The 21,148-nt window shown below is 41.9% G+C and overlaps 1 protein-coding gene across 4 annotated transcripts in view; it reads right to left on the bottom strand.

Moving 5' to 3' along the window:
• diaph2 (diaphanous-related formin 2) overlaps positions 1-21,148 on the bottom strand; it is a 967,621-nt gene that overhangs the window by 88,356 nt on the left and 858,117 nt on the right. For 3 of the 4 annotated variants that reach the window (XM_068047700.1, XM_068047699.1, XM_068047701.1), the window contains 2 exons: positions 10,460-10,555; positions 9,424-9,471 (listed from right to left, as the gene is read on the bottom strand). In XM_068047700.1, coding sequence (XP_067903801.1) covers positions 9,424-9,471; positions 10,460-10,555 — 144 coding nt within the window. The remainder of the gene's footprint in view (positions 1-9,423; positions 9,472-10,459; positions 10,556-21,148) is intronic. The other variant, XM_068047702.1, reaches the window with a different exon arrangement.

The following is a 21,148-nucleotide window of genomic DNA, read 5'->3' as shown; positions in this document are numbered from 1 at the left end:
CTGTCAGAAGAGAAACCACTGCTATAGGATGCATGTTGATCACCACTATTATCTCTGCATAATATAAGTAATATTAATTTCAATACTGTTCCAGATGTTTGCCATTCCTCATACTCTCAGCTCCCCCACCCTTTTACTAATGGGCTTCCAGAGCTTCACACACTACTGCCACCACCTACTTTCAGTTTCTCACAAGCAAGCCACCTCCGTGAGATTTTCAGGGTCTCATATTTACCCCTCCCTCATTGAGATTTGTAAGGCCTTGCAACATCTTCAGAGACAACCTTGAGGTCTCAAAGGCCCCATCCCCCTCAGAGATTCGACCCCCATTCACCATTCTTTTCACTTTCTTTCCAATTTCCATCCCTCTCCACCTGCTTCTGTTTGACTATCCTGTCCTCTTCTCCCCCCCCCCCCCCCTCACTCCCCACCCCTTCACTGCCTCTTCCTTCTCTCTAGGTGCAAGATGTTTAGTAATAATAATCCAGGACTGGATGAGCAGAAATGTCCTCCAATTAAATATCGGGAAAACTGAAGCCATTGTTTTCCTTCCTGCTCTAAACTCTGACCCAGAGCTACCTATTTCATCCCTCTCCCTGGCAACAGTCTGAGACTAAACCAGTCTGTTGGCAATCTTGGTGTCACATTTGACCCTAAAATGAGCTTCTGAACACATATTCACACCAAATATTTCCACCGCCGTATCATTGCCCAACATCTCAGCTCATCTGCTGTTGAATCCCTCATTCAGAATCACAGAATCAAAGAATCACTACAGCATAGGGGCGGCACAGTGGCGCAGTGGTTAGCACCGCAGCCTCACAGCTCCAGGGACCCGGGTTCGATTCTGGGTACTGCCTGTGCAGAGTTTGCAAGTTCTCCCTGTGTCTGCGTGGGTTTCCTCCGGGTGCTCCGGTTTCCTCCCACATGCCAAAGACTTGCAGGTTGATAGGTTAATTGGCCATTATAAATTGCCCCTCGTAGGTGGTAGGGAAATATATAGGGACAGGTGGGGATGTGATAGGAATATGGGATTAGTGTAGGATTAGTATAAATGGGTGGTTGAATGTCGGCACAGACTCGGTGGGCCGAAGGGCCTGTTTCAGTGCTGTATCTCTAAACATAGAAGATCACCATTCGGCCCATCGTGTCTGCACCAGTTCTCCAAATGCGCAATTCACCTACTGCCGTTCCCCGCCTTCTCCCTGTAACCGTGCACATTCTTCCTTTATCGGTAACAGTCTAATTTCCTTTTGAATGCCTTGGTTGAACCTGCCTGCACTACACTCTCAGGCAGTGTATTCCAGGCCTTAACTACTCACTGCATGATGTCACTTTTGCTTCTTTTGCAAATTACTTTAAATCTGTGCCCTCCCATTCTTGATCCTTCGACGAGTGGGAACAGTTTCTTCCTGTTCAAACCCCTCATTATTTTGAATACCTCTATCAAATCACCTCTCACCCTTCTCTAAGGAAAAAAGTCCCATCTTCTCCAATCTATCTTCATAACTGAAGTTCCTCAGCGCTGGAACTACTCTCGTGAATCTTTTCTGCACTCTTTCTAATGCTTTCACATCTTTCCCAACATGCAGTACCCAGAACTGGACACAATATTCCAGCTGAGGCCAAACTAGTGTCCTATACAAGTTCAACATAAGCTCCTTGCTCTTGTACTCTATGCCCTATTAATAAAGCTCAGGATACTGTATGCTTTCTTAACCGCTCTCTCAACCTGTCCTGCCACCTTCAATGACTTATGCAAATATACACCCAGGTCTCTCTGCTCCTGCACCCCTTTTAAAGTTGTACCCTTTATTTTATGTTGTCTCTCCATGTTCTTCCTACCAAAATGATTCATCTCACATTTCTCAGCATTGAACTTCATCTGACACTTTTTCGCCAATTCCACCAACTTGTCTATGTCCTTTTGAAGTTTTACACACAGTTCACAATGTTTCCAAGTTTTGTATTATCCACAAATTTTGATAGTTGTCCCCTGTACACCAATAGGTCATTAATATATATCAGCAACAGCAAGGGTGCCAACACGGACCCCTGGGGAGCTCCACCACAAACTTCAGCCCGAAAAACATCCATAAATATGTTAACAACCGACCTCTCCAGTCAAAGTTCCCAATCAAATTATATGATTCTGATTGTGTTGGGACCAACGCACTGTTAATTCAATCCCGTCGCTCCACAGATTGGCTAACATATCATTTAAAACTTTCCAAATTAAAGAAAGACCCAGCCAAATTGTACCATCTATTAACCCCTGGATGAGGCTAACCAAACCAGGTGTCTTTAAATCAACAAATTAACTCTTTAATTAGAAGAACTAAATTCTTAAACACTATGAAGATATAAACAACATTTAAAATAGAAAAAATTACTGTCCTTGCAAATTTACAGTCCAATGCTGCTTGAAGTCCTCACAGGATGTTGCTCGAAGTCTTCAAAGGATGTTGCTCGAAGTCCTCACAGGATGTTGCTTTCCTTCTCCAGCGAATTTCAACAATTAATGACTTGCAAACACTTTCAACAGAATCAATCTGACTTTAGAGTTTTTGAGGGATAAAAGATTGTCACAGTCTAACTTCCCTTTCTTCAATTTAAGTTACCAGAGATCTCTGTTTTGACTTGACATTTTTTTTTAGAATTTTGAGTGACAATAATTAAACAGACTAAAATCCCCTTCCTTCAGTTTAAATGGTTGAGAGATTTTTTTCAGGTGTGCTCATCACAACTGTGTCCTCTGTGTTCTGTTAGAACAAACGGTCTCCACCAAAAGCCAGATCAAAACTGAATTGTAACAAATGTATTGCATCAGACTCACTCCCAGTGGCTATATCTATGGTAATGAGATGCACCCTTTGAATCGCAGTCTCCAAATAGTTGTTTCTAAGGCAACAAAAATGCACCTTCCGATAACTCCTAAGACTTGCCAGCTCTTAAAGAAATACTGATCCCTTGCAAGCCTTAAAGGCAAACCGCATATTCTGAAAAAAAAACTACAAGACCATGACACAATGTTTCCAAGTTTTGTAAAATACACAAATTTTGAAACTGTGCCCTGTACACCAATATCTATGTCATTAATATATATCAGGAACAGCAAGAATGCCAACATGGACCCTTGGGGAGCTCCACTACAAACCTTCCTCCAGCCCGAAAAACATCCATTAACCATTACGCTCTGTTTCCTGTCACACAGCCAATTACACATCCATGTTGCTACTGTCCCCTTTATTCCATGAGCTATAACTTTGCTCACAAGTCTGTTATCAAATGCTTTCGGGAAGTCCATGTACACCACATTAACAGCATTGCCCTCATCAACGCTCTCTGTTACCTCTTCAAAAAACTCCAGCAAGTTAGTCAAACATAATTTTCCCTTGACAAATCTGTGCTGGCTGTCCTGAATTAACCCGCATTTGTCCATGTGACTATTAATTTGTTCCAGAATTATTGTTTCTAGAAGTTTCCCCAACAAAGTTAAATTTACTGGCCTGTAGTTGCTGGGGTTATCTTTACATCCCTTTTTGATCAAGGGTGCAACATCTGTAATTGTCCAGACCTCTGGCACCACCACCGAGTCAAAGGAAGACTGGAAAATTATGGCCAGTGCTTCTGCAATTTCCACTCTCACTTCCCTCAGTATCCTTGGATGCATCTTATCAGATCCTGGTGCTTTATCAACTTTAAGTATCGACAGCCTATCGAATACCTCATTAATTTTAAATCCTTCTAGAGTATGAATTATCTCCCCTTTCACTGTGGCCTGGGTAGCATCTTCTTCCTTGGTAAAGACAGATGTAAAGTATTCATTTAGCACCTCAGCCATTCCCCCTGCCTCCATGCGTAATTCCCCTTTCTGGTCCCTAATTGGTCCTAGTCCACCTTTTACCATCATTTTACTATGTATATGCATATAGAAGACTTTGGGACTCCCTTTTATGTTAGCTGCCAGCATCTTTTCATACTCCGTCTTTGCTTCTCTTATTTGCTCTTTCACTTCCCCTCTGAACTTTCTATATTCAGCCTGCTTCCCCATTGTATTATCCACCCGATATCTATCATGACCACACTTTTTTTTCTTTATTTTCATTTCTATCTCTTTTGATATCCAGGAAGCTCTGGATTTGTTCACCCTACATTTCCCCTTCGAGGGAATTATGCCTCGACTGTGCCAGAACAACAAAGAACAAAGAACAGTACAGCACAGGAACAGGCCATTTGGCCCTCCAAGCCTGCGCCGATCTTGATGCCTGCCGAAACTAAAACCTTCTGCACTTCCGGGGCCCATATCCCTCTATTCCCTTCCTATTCATACATTTGTCAAGATGTCTCTTAAACATCGCTATCGTATCTGCTTCCACCACCTCCCCCGGCAGCAAGTTCCAGGCACTCACCACCCTCTGTGTAAAAAACTTGCCTCACACATCCCCTCTAAACTTTGCCCCTCGCACCTTAAACCTATGTCCCCCCGTAACTGACTCTTCCACCCTGGGAAAAAGCTTCTCACTATCCACTCTGTCCATGGCGCTCATAACTTTGTAAACCTCTATCATGTCGCCCCTCCACCTCCGTCGTTCCAGTGAAAACAATCCGAGTTTTCCCAACCTCTCCTCATAGCTAATGCACTCCAGACCAGGCAACATCCTGGTAAACCTCCTCTGTACCCTCTCCAAAGCTTCCACATCCTTCTGGTAGTGTGGCGACCAGAATTGCACGCAATATTCTAAGTGTGGCCTAACTAAGGTTCTGTACAGCTGCAACATGACTTGCCAATTTTTACACTCTATGACCCGACCAATGAAGGCAAGCATGCCAAATGCCTTCTTGACTACCTTATCCACCTGCGTTGCCACTTTCAGTGACCTGTGGACCTGTACGCCCAGATCTCTCTGCCTGTCAATACTCCTAAGGGTTCTGCCATTTACTGCATACTTCCCACCTGCATTAGAACTTCCAAAATGCATTACCTCACATTTGTCCGGATTAAACTCCATCTGCCATTTCTCCGCCCAAGTCTCGAACCGATGTATATCCTACTGTATCCTCTGACAATCCTCATCATTATCCGCAACTCCACCAACCTTTGTGTCGTCCGTAAACGTACCAATCAGACCAGCTACATTTTCCTCCAAATCATTTATATATACTACAAACAGCAAAGGTCCCAGCACTGATCCCTGCGGAACACCACTAGCCACATCCATCCATTCAGAAAAACACCCATCCACTGTTACCCTCTGTCTTCACCTTTTGCACCAGTCTGCCATGCGGGACCTTGCCAAAGGCTTTACTAAAGTCCATATAGACAACATCCACCGCCCTTCCCTCATCAATCATCTTCATCACTTCCTCAAAAAACTCAATCAAATTAGTAAGACACGACCTCCCCTTCACAAAACCATGCAATCTCTCGCTAATAAGTTCGTTTGTTTCCAAATGGGAGTAAATCCTGTCCCGAAGATTCCTCTCTAATAGTTTCCCTACCTCTGACGTAAGGCTCACCGGCCTATAATTTCCTGGATTATCCTTGCCACCCTTCTTAAACAAAGGAACAACATTGGCTATTCTCCAGTCCTCTGGGACCTCACCTGTAGCCAATGAGGATGCAAAGATTTCTGTCAAGGCCCCAGCAATTTCTTCCCTTGCCTCCCTCAGTATTCTAGGGTAGATCCCATCAGGTCCTGGTGACTTATCTACCTTAATGCTTTGCAAGACACCCAACACCTCCTCCTTTTTGATAATGAGATGACTGAGACTATCTGCACTCCCTTCCCTAGGCTCATCATCCACCAAGTCCTTCTCCTTGGTGAATACTGATGCAAAGTACTCATTTAGCATCTTTTTCTTTTTGACTAGGCTAACAATATCCCGTGTTATCCAAGCTTCCCGAAACTTGCCAAACTTGTCTTTCTTCCTCACAGGAACATTTTGGTCCTGGATTCTAATCAGCTGACGTTTGAAAGACTCCCACATGTCATATGTTGATTTACCCTCAAACAGCCGCCCCCAATCTAAATTCTTCAGTTCCTGCCTAATATTGTTATAATTAGCCTTCCCCCAATTTAGCACCTTCACCCAAGGACTACTCTTATCCTTATCCACAAGTACCTTCAAACTTATGGAATTATGGTCACTGCTCCTGAAATGCTCCCCCACTGAAACTTCGACCACCTGGCTGGGCTCATTCCCCAATACCAGGTCCAGAATGGCCCCATCCCTAGTTGGACTATCTGCATACTGTTTCAAGAAGCCCTCCTGGATGGTCCTCACAAATTCTGCCCCTAGCACTAAGTGAGACCCAGTCAATATTGGGGAAGTTAAAATCACCCACCACTACAACCCTGTTACCTTTACATCTTTCCAAAATGTGTCTACATATCTGCTCCTCTACCTCACGCTGGCTGTTGGGAGGCCTATAGTAAACCCCCAACATCGTGACTGCACCCTTCCGATTCCTGAGCTCCACCCATATTGCCTTGCTGCATGACCCCTCTGAGGTGCCCTCCCGCAGTACAGCTGTGATATTCTCCTTAACCAGTAATGCAACTCCCCCACCCCTTTTACATCCCCCTCTATCCCGCCTGAAGCTTCTAAAGCCTGGAACATTTAGCTGCAAATCCTGCCCTTCCCTCAACCAAGTCTCTGTAATAGCAACATCATCATATTTCCAAGTACTAATCCAAGCTCTAAGTTCATCTGCCTTACCTGTTATACTTCTTGCATTGAAACAAATGCACTTCAGACCACCAGTCCCGCTGTGCTCAGCAACATCTCCCTGCCTGCTCTTCCTCTTAGTCCTACTGGCCTTATTTACTATGTCCTCCTCATTTATTTCACTAGCTGTCCTACTGTTCTGGTTCCCATCCCCCTGCCACACTCGTTTAAACCCTCCCGAGTGACTCTAGCAAACCTTGCAGCCAGGATATTAGTGCCCTTCCAGTTTAGATGCAACCCGTCCTTCTTGTACAGGTCCCATCTGTCCCTGAAGAGAGCCCAATGGTCCAGATATCTGAAACCCTCCCTTCTACACCTTCTACACTGTTTTTAAGCCCCGTTCCACTCTCACTGTTTCCCACCGCTCCCCGAGTGAACTCTCGCTCTGTCCGCATTGCTTTTATACCCCTCTCCGCTCTTGCTCCTTCTCGCCGCTCTCCGAGTGAGCTCTCACTCACTCCACGCCATTTTTATGCCCAGCTCCACTCTTGCTCCTTCTCACCGCTCTTCGAGCGAGCTCTCGCTTGCTCCACGCTATTTTTAAAACTGGCTCTGCTTTTGCTGTTTCCTGCCACTCTCTGAGTCATGCCTTCATTATCGCTAGACTTGAATATTCTAACATACTCCTGGCCTGCTCTTCCACATTCTATCCTCCTTAAACTTGAGGTCATCCCCTCCCCGTGTCTTAACTTGCACCAAGTCCCATTCACCTTTCAACCCTGCGCTTGCTGGCTTACATTGGCTCCTGGTCAAGCAAAGCCTTGTTTCTAAAATTCTCATCCTCGATTTCAAATCCCTCCATGGCCTCTCCCTTCACTATCTCTGTAATCTCCTCCAGCCCCAGAACCCTCCGAGATATGTGATCACATCTAATTCTGGACTCTTGAGCATCCCCGATTTTAATCACTCCAGCATTGGTGACTGTGCCTTCAGCTGCCTAGGCTCTGAGCTCTGGACCTCCTTTAAGACTCTCCTTAAAACCTACCTCCTTGACCAAGTCTTTAGTCATCTGAGAAAATATTTCCTTATGTTACTTGATGTCATATTTTGTTTTATAATGCTCCCTTGAAGGACCTTGGAATGTTTTATTACGTTAAAGGCACGCTATAAATATTGTTTTTTTTATTGTTGTAACATATACTTATCACAGAACAGATATTGGCTTTTTTTCCTAACTACCAGCACTACAGATGTGTTCAGAATATTCTTTGAGTCAGGATTTAGACATCAAAATACATGATATATTACATATTCCTATATATTAGTTTTTAAATTTTGCATTAAAAAATTCCAACTGAGATCCACTTTGAATTTTCTTCTGCTCTAAGATGTTACGCATGTATATAAAATAAGCCTAAGCTTATTTCTCCAAAAATGCTTATTTAAATATAAAAGTTGGAACATCCTTCTTGAATTTTGCAAAAATGTCTTTCTTGACAGAAGAGTAGAATATATTATCCAGAGTTCCATATGTTATCTCATGTTATTGCACCGGATTTTATTAGAACAGTCCATCAGCTGCAAGTGAATCACCATTCATGATGTACTCATTAAGCACCTTAGGTGCATGCCTTTTTTAACGCATAAATACAGAGGCTGGAAATATTTCAGGCATGGGTCCAGTATTGTGAATTGGACACAGGCAAAAAGCAAACATAGTACTGGTAACTCATTAGCTTTCCTATCTCCATGGTAACAGCAACCAGCTCACCTTCAGTAAATTGAGATGCACACAGTAGTGCTATTTGGTCCATGCACTTTGCATAATCTCGATATACTGCAAGACAATGTCATAATACTGGAGCACATTGCTTACAGCCAGCAAAATTGGTTTTGTAATGTCCAATTTTTCCAATCATAGGGGATATCAATCACTGTGAATTAGGACTTGTCCATTTCGCAGTAATACATTTTACACTCATGAAGTCAAATGAATTGTGCCAGATTTTCAGATAGCTTGCAGCAAAAAATCAAATAAGTATCAAAAAACTTTCAAAAAAGCTAAAGCCTGTTTTATAATGCTGGGATTTTTTTCTTACAAAATATCTGCAAGGGTGGCACACTGTTATTGATGTTGTAACTAGCTCTGGCAACTTAATCAAGAAACACAAATGAACTTAATTGGTTCATGAAAATTATACCTGCGGTGTCAGGATATAATGGGGCAACTTGATGCCATATCCATCTCAATACCTGGGAAATTAGTCCAAAAAATGAAATTGAAAGTGGAGTTAATATTCCGTTGCAGCATTCCAGAGATGAACCTATTAAAAGCAATAATAACATACACATCCTCAAAGCTGCTGTTTCCCTACGGCAAAAAAAGCAGATAAGATATAATACCATAGACGTATTTCTGAAGCACAAAGGACAGGAAAAGGCCAGAATCCATTAAGAAAGTTTAGACTAGGTACAATGTTTGACATTTTGAGCTTAATGCCAAGGCACCGGTAGAGGTAACAGCTGAGTGTGAAATTAATACAGCAGTGCTAAGTGACCTAAAATAGAGATTTCCTAAGAACTAGCATCAAGGGAAAACTTGCCACCATCAAATTGTCCTTCTCTAGCCTTCTGCCGCAGGCCCAAAGTAGAGGTTATGGCCAATTATCTATCTAGAGTACTTTAAGGAGCTCTAAGCTGGACTGAAAAGTGAGATAAAAGAGTAGTAGCACTTAAAAAATGTTCTTTTACCCTTGTCAACAGGCCATCGGGATGTAGGACTAGCTGGACCTTGTTCACCTGCAACAACCAGGAAGCAAGCTATCAAAAACTGACTTTAATTGAATGACAAATGAATTTACATTGAAGGAACCCTTTGCAGTGTGAAAACTGCCAGTGCATAAATTAACAGATTAGTCATAATGATCTGTTAAGCAATTGGGAATATCCAAGTTGACTCAATAATATCCATTTTAATGACTGAACCTCTGAAAAAAAGATAACCATTGGTAATCACGTCTAAAAATATTACATCAGCATTATTCACCCAGTTAAAAAAATTCTCAATGCATTACTTTAGAATGTTTTTTGTACTCACAAGTATTTTGAAAGGTGATTAAGAAACATTTTACTAGTTATTTATAACACATATTTAGAAAATCTGTACTCATTATTGATGAAACTGCTATAAAAAATTGCGTTGCATTTACTTGATGTTTTGTCAACAATTACATTTTCATTTGTAGGATACATATAATTGCATTAGATTATCTAAGAAATACTAGAAATGCTAATAGATCATTAATATCTATGTAGAATATCTGCATACATTTTTAAATAAGTCTAGACTTATGTAGCCACAAGTTTAAAGATTTTATGAAGAAGTAACATGAAAACGCAATTCCATATTATCAAGAATATTTTGTGGAATTTAGAACTTGGCTCTTTTCCTTGCCGAATTCAATATTAAAAAGGGTGCTAAGCTATTGATTGTATATATTGATCTTTCAGTGACTTTCAATAAGCCTGTGTTTGAAGCAAAGTGGTTCATTGTTTGCCATGAGGAAAAGCCACTTTAAGTTTTCTTCTTTGACTATTATAGGGTTTGCCAGTTAGATGTCTACTGGCACAGGCCATCTAAATTCTCCTTTAATAGCAAAAGCATATAATTTTTTTAAGCAATCCTGAAATGTGTCCCTTAGATTAGTGAGAACACACCTGAGGAAATCAGCAATGTATTCTTTGCCATACTTTCTGAGCTGCACCTCACTTAAGGTTTAAGACTTACCAAGATTTCTTGGTGTGCGTTTCCTGCGATCCCTGAATGCAGCACCTGACTGCAAGGCTTCCAGCAGGCTATCCATCACTCCTGTTTCATTACCCTCTACAGAAGCGAAACCAAAAAATTACTTCAGTTTTGCAATATAAAAGTGCATTACATGTTAAGAATATTTCAGTCTGTATACTTCCAATATCAAATAATTAGGGTAACTTAAGACCAAGACTGTTCTATGTTGGATCACAAGAGTAAATAAATGGGATGTGCAAATTTGAAATATACAGCAGCAGTCAAAAATAGTATTCATTGGTAGCTGTTACAACACTAAATTTAACATAAATCAAAGATTCACTTCAATGTGTATGTCTACGAAAAGAAACAAACCACAATTTCAGATGTCAACAAATCAGCACTTCAATAAACTCAATGAATAAAAACATTGCCAATCAGAAAAATCAAATGTTAGTGGTACCAAGTTCTCAGATGTCAACACTTTACAATTCAAAGATATTCCATTTATACTTCTTTCTTATCCTAATGGAAATACATGCCCAAATATTCTTCAATCAGTTTGTAAAGTAGGCAAATAGTGATGATAGACTACACTATCATCTCAAAATGTTATCTGAAGGCTTGAAATGTTGTTGTTTGTCTTTCCTCAAGATTGGCCGGTCCACAGACTCCATGACGGAATGCTCCATTAGTTACAGTACATTATGTTGCATTAGTTATCTGTTTTCTTCTGTCATTAATCCATTACATTTCAAAGATGCCCCAAGAATTATCATGTTCTCTCAGACTGGTATGAAACATGAATCTTCTTTTAGTCCAAGATGAATTAAATCTTTAAATTTAAAAAAGACACGAAAAGGTTTTCCCTTCCCAAGCTACCATGAAAATAGACTGCTGCTTAGCTACAATAATATCAACTTTACTGGAACTGTAAAAGAATAAATGTTCATCTAAAATAAAAAAAGGTGCTCTGGTCAACAAGAAATAAAGCAGACATCCAAGCAGGACATGAGGAGCAGCTTTAAACCAGAAAAAGGTAAATTAAAGACTGATGTTAAGAAGTACATTTTCAGACAAACAGTAGTCAACACTTTCCAGAAAAAGTGGAGGCCATAAAGTAGTGGAGGAACAACCCTACAATTATTTAAGAAATATTTTGAAGTTAAAATAGGCAAATTTTTAGGGTCCTCCTGGATGGATGAATTAGGATGGACTGAATGGTCATCTTCATCTGTAATTACCTTATCTTGTGCAGAAGAGATCCTTCTCATTTATAAAGAACTAGGTCATATGGCAAAGAAGCTTACTTCAATCTCTGCTACAGAACTATGGATTTTTTCTTATTTCTGAAGTAGCACTTGAAATGAGACTGGGAAGATGAGTTGATTCCCCTCGGAGTCCATTCCCTGATTGAATCTAAAGGCAAGTTTCCTCTGGCTAAAATGCCTTCTGATATTTTATTTCTTGTAGCATCAGAGGAGGTGGCCACTTGAAGAGCATTGCAGTTCTTAAAGTAGATTCACATCACCTGAATAAACCTAACTGGTGATGTTTGGCCAAAAAATTACTTCAGGTAGCAGTTTTATAGTAATAAAAGAGAAAATATTTACTCCAAATTTGGCCATAGTGAAGGTGCCCAATTTAGGCACACATTTTCTTCCAATATCTCCATTATTCCACCTAAATGAAAATACACTCCTTTACATCTTTCCATGCAAATGGATAAGTATGGCTATGAAAAAACATTTTTCAATTAACTGCATCAAATCCACTACAAATACATTGGGAAAAAAAGCTTGCCTGAGAATGGTGACATTTGGTCTGATCCCAATTAATAAATAACGATGAAAAAACATATAAAAAAGTCTTAACTTCTGATTTATGCAATACATGGTGCGGGGTTTATTGTAGAAATGCTTTGAGCATCAACATGTTCTGAATGGGGACAACTAAAAAGCAAGCAGGATGACCATCTTCTAAACTAAAAAGTATAGTCAACTGAGAACTAGACATAACAGAATTTAAGGTGCTCAAACCTTTGTGACATAACAATACAGAAGCATGAAGGAACAAAATGTCTGATTTTCTTGAGACTGAAAATGTGGCTGTGCAACTTAAACAGACCTTTAACTTAGCATCAACTAATGTGTTCAAAAAACTCAAAAGCAATGGGATCCCAATGACAATTGAGGAAAATCAATTCCTTTGCACCAATTGCTACATTAATATCACTTTTTTTCTTGATAGAAGATTGGAGCACAGAAAAGAAATGAAGATGACTGCATTTGCTCTAGAATCAAAACCTTGATATCCAGGCACTTTCATAAAATACTTATGCTTTCAACTGGTAACTCTCCCTGATGCAATTAAAGAGATCTTGCATTGAAAAACTCAGTATTTAGCTTCTATAACAGACAACAAACAGGTCCAGTTATCAAGGTTTGAGGAAGAGGAGCTAGGAGGACTTTGAGTGCTTTATGATCAAAGTTTAGGGATGAAATTTTATGAGGTTGCAGAGGCCCTGCCCACTGGCTTAAAAGTTGGGGGTGAGCCCTCCGCCTCCAAGAGCTGCCGGCCAATAAACAAGTCGATGGCTCTTCAGTCCAGCAGTGCCTCCGCAAGAGATGGCCTCTGCTGGGACTGCATCCAGCCAGAAGAGGCCTGCGAACGTCGGCCTCCTTAAAGACGAATGGAGTTTCGGACCTTGCCAGGGGCAATCGGCTGGGCCCCGGCGAGGGGGGTGGGTGTTGTTCAAGAGGGCAAGGGGAGGTGCTCCACTGGGGGAAGCTTGAGTTGCTGGCGAGGATGGGGCCTCCGGTGGGGCACAGGGTGCCCGATCAGGACCCAACACCCCCCTTCCCACGGGCCCCACAAGGCAGCGGCGGGAGGAGGCCCTTAAGTGGCAAGTAATTGGTCACTTAAGGGCCTCAATTGGCCTGGGGTAGGCAGGCCATTTTCAATTTCCCCCACTGCTGGTAAAATTCCAGCCTTGATTTCCATTAATTTTCATTCAGTAATCATGCTTTGAACTGCTTTTGTACATCCTTCTGAATAAGATGATCAATATACAAGATTTCTAAACTCCCCAAAATTCCTAAACTCCATGACCTACTTATAAATATCAACATTATAATAATACTGTATTTCTGATGGATATATGGATTTTCCCAATCATTGATGGTTCGTATTCATGTTCCTTTACAGACTAGTAAAAATTGTCCATCTTTGCTGCTAAAATATTTAGCAGCTTCTGAGCTATTTTACTTTGTTGCTGGAATGGCAATAATGTGTCAGTCCATGAAGCAGGTGCAAAAACGATCAAACTTCAACTTTTGATTTTGAACAGTATACAGCTGCTTTGCCTGTATTTGGGTACTCGGTCATGCCGAACAGCCTCCAATGTGGGAAATAAGTAAAAATCACTCTGATGCGCATGCTACATTGTTGGCATCTCTTTCATCTTGCCCTTTATTCTGATGCCAAATGCAAGCCCAACTAACAAGTTGCTGTTTTGCTCTGCATATTCCACAATTTACAGTTTAAATTTAAGATAGCATAAGGAACATTTTATGCACTTACCCCCTCCAGTTAAAGCTATTATTACCCAGCGCTTACATGACACCAATATACAATAGCCCTTTGAGCCCTAAACAAACGATGTAAATTTCTGCTCTTATACACAATTGTTCACAATCGTCCGAGGGATCCAGATAATCAACAATAACTCGTTTTTAAGTAGCACCTTTAACAAAGTAAAGCATCCCAAGGTGCTTCATAAAAGTGTTATAAAACAAAACCTGACACCGAGCCGTAAAAGGAAATATTAAGGCAGATGACAAAAAGTTTGGTCAAAAAGGTAGGTTTTAAGGAGTGTCTTAAAGGGGGAAAGAGAGCTAGAGAGGCAGAGAGGTTTAGGGTTGGAATTCCAGAGTTTAGGGCCTTAGCAGCTGAAGGCATGGCCACCTATGGTGGAGTAATTAAAATCTGGGATGCTCAAGAGGCTCAAATTAGAGGAGCACAGATCTCTTGGAGGGTTTTGGGGCTGAAGGAGATTACAGAGGTCAGCAGCAGAATTTCCACAAAAGTTCAGAGATTAATTTATAAAAACCAGAACAACAGACATGGTTAAGAAAACTATGGGGGAGTATGGATGAGAAGTTAATCTCCTCTTTATTTTTCAATACAAATGGAATAAGTGTGGCTACGAAAAAACATTTTTCAATTGACTGAAGCAAAAAATGTCAGATGCTGTACCACAATTGTTTCTCAGGAATGGGACTAGCCGAGTAATTGCATTTAAATTACCAGTCAACAGATAGTTCAGTTGTATTCGCATTTTGTATTCTCGCCCTGTGGTATGTTTGTTTGCCTATCTTTCATTGAACACCAGTCTCAAGGGAAAGTGGTCTCCCACTGCATATAAAAAGACCATTAAGTCCATCTACATATAAATGATGAGTCAGTAATGATGTTTCTGGGACGAATATAATTTGAATTAGGAACCAGAAATGTTGAAAGCTCTTCACATTGTTCTCAGTTCCAGGAAGCATTTGTGAAATTAGGTTGCTTACCGTCTAATTTGTAAATAGTGATCTCCGAGGTGTGCTACCTTAAATAACAGGAAGCAATAAAGGTGACAAGAATTGAGGAAACATCTCAACTCCAAAAAGATATGAGGCAACATACCTGGTACCACGAAGAGCCAAAACCAAAAAAACTGAGTGCTATTAAGACGGAAGCTAAACATTGATATTTCACTGGCTTTGGCATTGAGACATGCGCGATGCCAATATCATCACCCTCTATAAGAACAAGGGTGACTGCAACAACTACCGTGGAATCTCCCTGCTCAGCATAGTGGGGAAAGTCTTCGCTCAAGTCGCTTTAAACAGGCTCCAGAAACTGGCTGAGCGTGTCTACCCTGAGGCACAGTGTGGCTTTCGTGCAGAGAGATCGACCATTGACATGCTGCTCTCCCTTCGTCAGATACAGGAGAAATGCCGCGAACAACAGATGCCCCTCTACGTTACTTTCATTGATCTCACCAAAGCCTTTGACCTCGTCAGCAAACGTGGTCTCTTCAGACTACTAGAAAAAATTGGATGTCCACCAAAGCTACTAAGTATCATCACCTCATTCCATGAGGATATGAAAGGCACAATTCAGCATAGCGACGCCTCATCAGACCCCTTTCATATCCTGAGTGGCGTGAAACAGGGCTGTGTTCTCGCACCGATACTGTTTGGGATCTTCTTCTTCCTGCTGCTCTCACATGCATTCAAGTCTTCAGAAGAAGGAATTTTCCTCCACACAAGATCAGGTGGCAGGTTGTTCAACCTTGCCCATCTAAGAGCGAAGACCAAAGTAGGGAAAGTCCTCATCAGGGAACTCCTCTTTGCTGACGATGCTGCATTAACATCCCACACTGAAGAGTGTCTGCAGAGACTCATCGACAGGATTACGGCTGCCTGCAATGAATTTGGCCTAACCATCAGCCTCAAGAAAACGTACATCATGGGACAGGACGCCAGAAATGCTCGATCCATCAATATCGGCGACCACGCTCTGGAAGTGGTTCAAGAGTTCACCTACCTAGGCTCAACTATCACCAGTAACCTGTCTCCAGATGCAGAAATCAACAAGTGCATGGGAAAGGCTTTCACTGCTATGCCAAGAGTGTGTGGAAAAATGGCGCACTGACACGGAACAGAAAAGTCCGAGTGCATCAAGCCTGTGTCCTCAGTACCTTGCTCTACGGCAGCAAGGCCTGGACAACATATGTCAGCCAAGAGCGACGTCTCAATTCATTCCATCTTCGCTGCCTCCGGAGAATCCTTGGCATCAGATGGCAGGACCGTATCTCCAACACAGAGGTCCTCGAGGCGGCCAACATCCCCAGCATATACACCCTACTGAGCCAGCGGCGCTTGAGGTGGCTTGGCCATGTGAGCCACATGGAAGATGGCAGGATCCCCAAGGACACACTGTACAGTGAGCTCGTCACTGGTATCAGACCCACCGGCCGTCCATGTCTCCACTTTAAAGATGTCTGCAAACGCGACATGAAGTCCTGTGACATTGATCACAAGTCGTGGGAGTCAGTTGCCAGTGATCACCAGAGCTGGCGGGCAGCCATAAAGGCGGGGCTAAAGTGTGGCGAATCGAAGAGACTTAGCAGTTGGCAGGAAAAAAGACAGAAGCGCAAGGGGAGAGCCAACTGCATAACAGCCCCGACAACCAATTTTATCTGCAGTGCCTGTGGAAGAGTCTGTCACTCTAGAATTGGCATTTATAGCCACCCCAGGCGCTGCTTCACAAACCACTGACCACCTGCAGGCGCTTACCCATTGTCTCTTGAGACAAGGAGGCCAAAGAAGGGGCATTGAGAACACAATAATGAACAAGTCAAGCTCAGAAGCTTATCAAGTCAGTTGGCATGTTGTCAGCACTATGGAAAAGTATTTGACACACTAACCTATTACATATGACTCATTGTTAAAAGACAATGAATTATCAAGGAATAGAAAAGACATGGGGGGAATTTTATGCTGTCCCGTGGCGGGTTTGGAAGCAGGTAGAGCATATAATTGGGCAGGCTGAAATGCTGCCACCTTCCCACCTCCACCTAAATTAAGTCCGGGGCAGGAAGGCCTACAAACGGCCTTCCAGCCCCGCCGCCAATTGAGGCCCTTAAGTGGGCAATTAATGGCCTCATTCTGCCACTGTTGGAATTAGCCCAGCGGCGGGTGAGCCCTGTCGCCACACAGGGAACACGCCAAGCAAGCGCATTCTTGTTGCTTGCCGGCTCCGGTGGAGTGGGGCCCTTGTTAAAAGGCACTTAGGAGGGACCTGGCATTAGAAAGAGGGAGCCTACTAAGTGTCACACCCCTGCCCTTGCTGACGACCCCCCTACAACCCCCGCACCACCCTGTGAAACCCCTCCTGCCCTGACTTACCTGTGGCCTGGTTCTAGGGCCTTGGGTCCGTGCGGTGGCATTGCTCAGTTAAAGAGCTGCCAACCTCTGATCGGCCAGCAGCTCACAGTAGGCGGGACTTCTGCCGCCGGGGTCCTTGATCCTAGGGAAGGCCCGCTACTGTCCACTTCAGTGCAGTGCCTAATTGGCACTTGATACAGCAGACCTTCCCCAGAGGAGGAGACGTGGGGCTCTCGCTGGTGCTTTTGCTGGTGGTCGAGACCCCCATCACCAAGACAACATCCCGGACATTGTTTGCCTGTTCTCCGTGACCTTTTGGTCAGCTATGTGGCCTGGTCCAATCTGCACCTTCTCCTTTGTTATCTCTTGCCCCACCCCCACCTCACTTGTTTATAATCTGTGACTTTTCTAATATTTGTCAGTTCCGAAGAAGGGTCACTGACCCGAAACGTTAACTCTGCTTCTCTTTCCACAGATGCTGCCAGACCTGCTGAGTGATTCCAGCATTTCTTGTTTTTGTTTCAGATTTCCAGCATCCGCAGTATTTTGCTTTTATTATCCCGGACATTCTTGTTTTGAGCTTAATATATGTAGAAACAAAGTGAAAACTATTTATACAAAGAAGTTATTTAAAAAGAAAGACAATAGGAATGAATTAACCTTGACTGAAAATAATTGCAAAGAATGGTTGAACTGCAAAGTGGGATAAACGAAATACATGTAGTGTGAACAGGTATCCATTTAAACAACAAAGTCACAATCATCATGCGGGTGTTCCACAATGGAACCTTAAACTGCCACTTGTTATCTACAAGTTTTCACTCACGTTCTGTGACAGTGAAACAAACACTAGTGTTGCAATATGAATACCAATCAAATGTCAAAAGTAGCTTTATTAGTTTAACGCTAAACTACCAAAATAAAGACTTAAAATCCATCCTTTTAAAAAAGCATTCTGAACACTTAAATTCTGTTTGTACTTTGTTATCCCTTACCTTGTTTTTTTAATTGACTTAGAATCATAGAAAGTTTCTGGCACAAAAAGAGGCCACTTGACCCATCATGTCTGCGCTGGCTGAAAAATGAGCTACCGAGCATAATCTCACCTGCCAGCATTTGGTCTGTCGTCCTGCAGGTTGCGGCACTTGAGGTGCATATCCAAACACCTTTTAAATAGGTCGAGGGCTTCTGCCTCAACTACTCTCTCAGGCAGCAAGTTCCAGACCCCCACCACCCTCTGGGTGAAAAAATCTTTCCTCATCTCCCCTCTAATCTTTTTACCAATCACTTTAAATCTATGCCCCCTCGTCACTGACCTCTCTATTAAGGTAAATAAGCCCTTCACCTTCACTCTATCCAAGCCCCTCACAATTTTGTACATTTCAATCAAATCTCCCCTCAGCATTCTCTGTTCCAAGGAGAACACCACCAGCCTATCCAATCTTTCCACATAGCTGCATTTTTCCAGTCCTGGCAACACCTTCATAAATCGCCTCTGTACCCGCTCTAATGCAATTACATCCTTTCTGTAATGAGGTGACCAGAACTGCACACAGTACTCAAGTTGTGGCCTCACCAATGATTTATATAGTTCCAGCATAACCTCCCTGCTCTTATATTGTATACCTTGGCTAATAAAGGAAAGGATTCCATATGCCTTCTAACCATCTTATCGACCTGTCCTGCTACCTTCAGAGATTTGTGGACATTCACTCCAAGGTCCCTCACTTCCTCTGCACCTCTCAGTATTCTCCCATTAATCGTGTATTCCTTTGCCTTGTTTGACCTTCCGAAATGCATCACCTCACACTTCCCTGGGTTGAATTCTATTTGCCACTTTTCTGCCCACCTGACCAGTCCATCGATATCTTCCTGCAGTCTACAGCTATCCTCCTCGCTATCTACCATATGGCCAATCTTTGCGTCATCTGCAAACATCTTGATCATGCCCCCTACATTTACATCCAAATCGTTAATATATACCACAAAAAGCAGGGATTGCCACTGGAAACAGACCTCCAGTTGCAACAACACCCGTCAACAATTACCCTTTATTTCCTGCCACTGAGCCAATTTTGTATCCAGCTTGCTACATTTCCCTGGATCCCATGGGCTTTTATTTTTTTAACCAGCCTGCCATATGGGACCTTGTCAAAAGACTTGTTAAAATCCATGTAGTCCACATCAACTGCACTACCCTAATCAATCCTCCTAGTTACTTCTTCAAAAAATTCAATCAAGTTAGTCGGACAAGATCTTCCCTTAACAAATCTATGTTGACTGTCCTTGATTAATCTGTGCCCTTTGAAGTGACAGTTTACCCTGTCTCTCAGAATTGATCATTTTCAGATTTTATTTCTCTAAAACACTAACTGTCAAAGCATTAGTGACCCTCTACTTTTCTTTTCACCTGACTCCCATCTTACAAGAGGTGAGGGGAACTTCTTCAAAACATTCTGACTGTCCAAAGATTGTGCATTTTTAAGTGTCCTGCAAGCTAGAATTCCACAGATTAATATGGCTGCATCTGTCAATCTCTGATGTATTTTAATACATCAAGACTAGAAGTGCCTGTTGGTAAACAAATGTACTCATCAGCAGATTAGGGAGGAGGAGTATACTAAGATGAGTAGACTTGTCCTTGGTTTGCTGAGGGTTAAAGCTGCTGCATTTCATTTTCCCTCCCAGGGTAAGAGCAGAGAGCAAGGAGAGAAGTCTGTTAAAAAGACGTCAGCATATATTCTGCAAATAAGATGCACACAGGACGATTTTTTTAAAAATGGAAGGGAGCCAAGGAATTTTTTTTTTTTGTCTAGATTAAATATATCAGCAAATTTATTACTAGGACCAGTATCAGAGTGGGCTTTCTTTTCATTACAAATGGCAAGATGCAAAATCTGTAAAAAAAAAAAAAAATCCAAAAAACTGTTACTTTAGGTGGTGCTGGCAGAGCAACTTTAATATTAAAATTGGTGCGCAAACATGGAGTCAGATTGGCCACCTGGCTATTAATAGCACCAGAACTTCAAGGTGTGACCTGTAATAACTAGAGGTTTCAAGGAATCCTTCACTGAATTGTAGATCTGGTTTGCAAATGCAAGGAATTTCAGTGATTTGTAAGCTGCGCAGCCACCATTTGTCAGCTGCTAACTCAGTCATGTAAACTTCAAACAAGTTTGAACAATTTTTCTATTAATAAGTTGTGCATCTCAGCTCGAAAGCTTTTCGCAATAACTTATAAAAGTATAATAATTTGCTTCCCAGTAGCTAATTCTTTCTCAGTTTCAATTTACAAAACCTTTCTGTGTCTAATTTCAGTCTACAAAATAGCAATTGCGCGTCAGTATTCATCAAATACAATCCACTATTAACCCAAGAACTGCAAACGTGATTCAATCTGTTTTATACTGCTAAACTAACATGGATCAAAACATTAAAAAGACAAGGCAATTTAGTCTGCTCAATGCAGACAATAGATAGTAGACAAGACTATTTTCTTGTAAACTGAAATTTTTTATTTGAAATTATGCTCATTTAAGAATGTACTAATGAGTACACTTAAAAAGAAAATCTGTACTTCTTCACCTCTGACCTCCCTTATGTTTTGGTTCGTTCTGTGATAAACCTCTCCTCCCTGACTGCATCAGTTCTGATAAAGGATTGCACCTGAAATGTTCACTTTCTCTTTCAGATGTTGACTAACCTGCTGTACATTTCCAACATGTTCATGTTTTATATGCAACAATGCAAT

Source organism: Heterodontus francisci, chromosome 15 (genome assembly GCF_036365525.1).
Source record: "Heterodontus francisci isolate sHetFra1 chromosome 15, sHetFra1.hap1, whole genome shotgun sequence".
In the NCBI taxonomy this organism is placed as follows: Eukaryota; Metazoa; Chordata; class Chondrichthyes; order Heterodontiformes; family Heterodontidae; genus Heterodontus; species Heterodontus francisci.
Note: the sequence above shows the minus strand (reverse complement) of the source record. Positions and strands in the feature narration are given on the sequence as shown.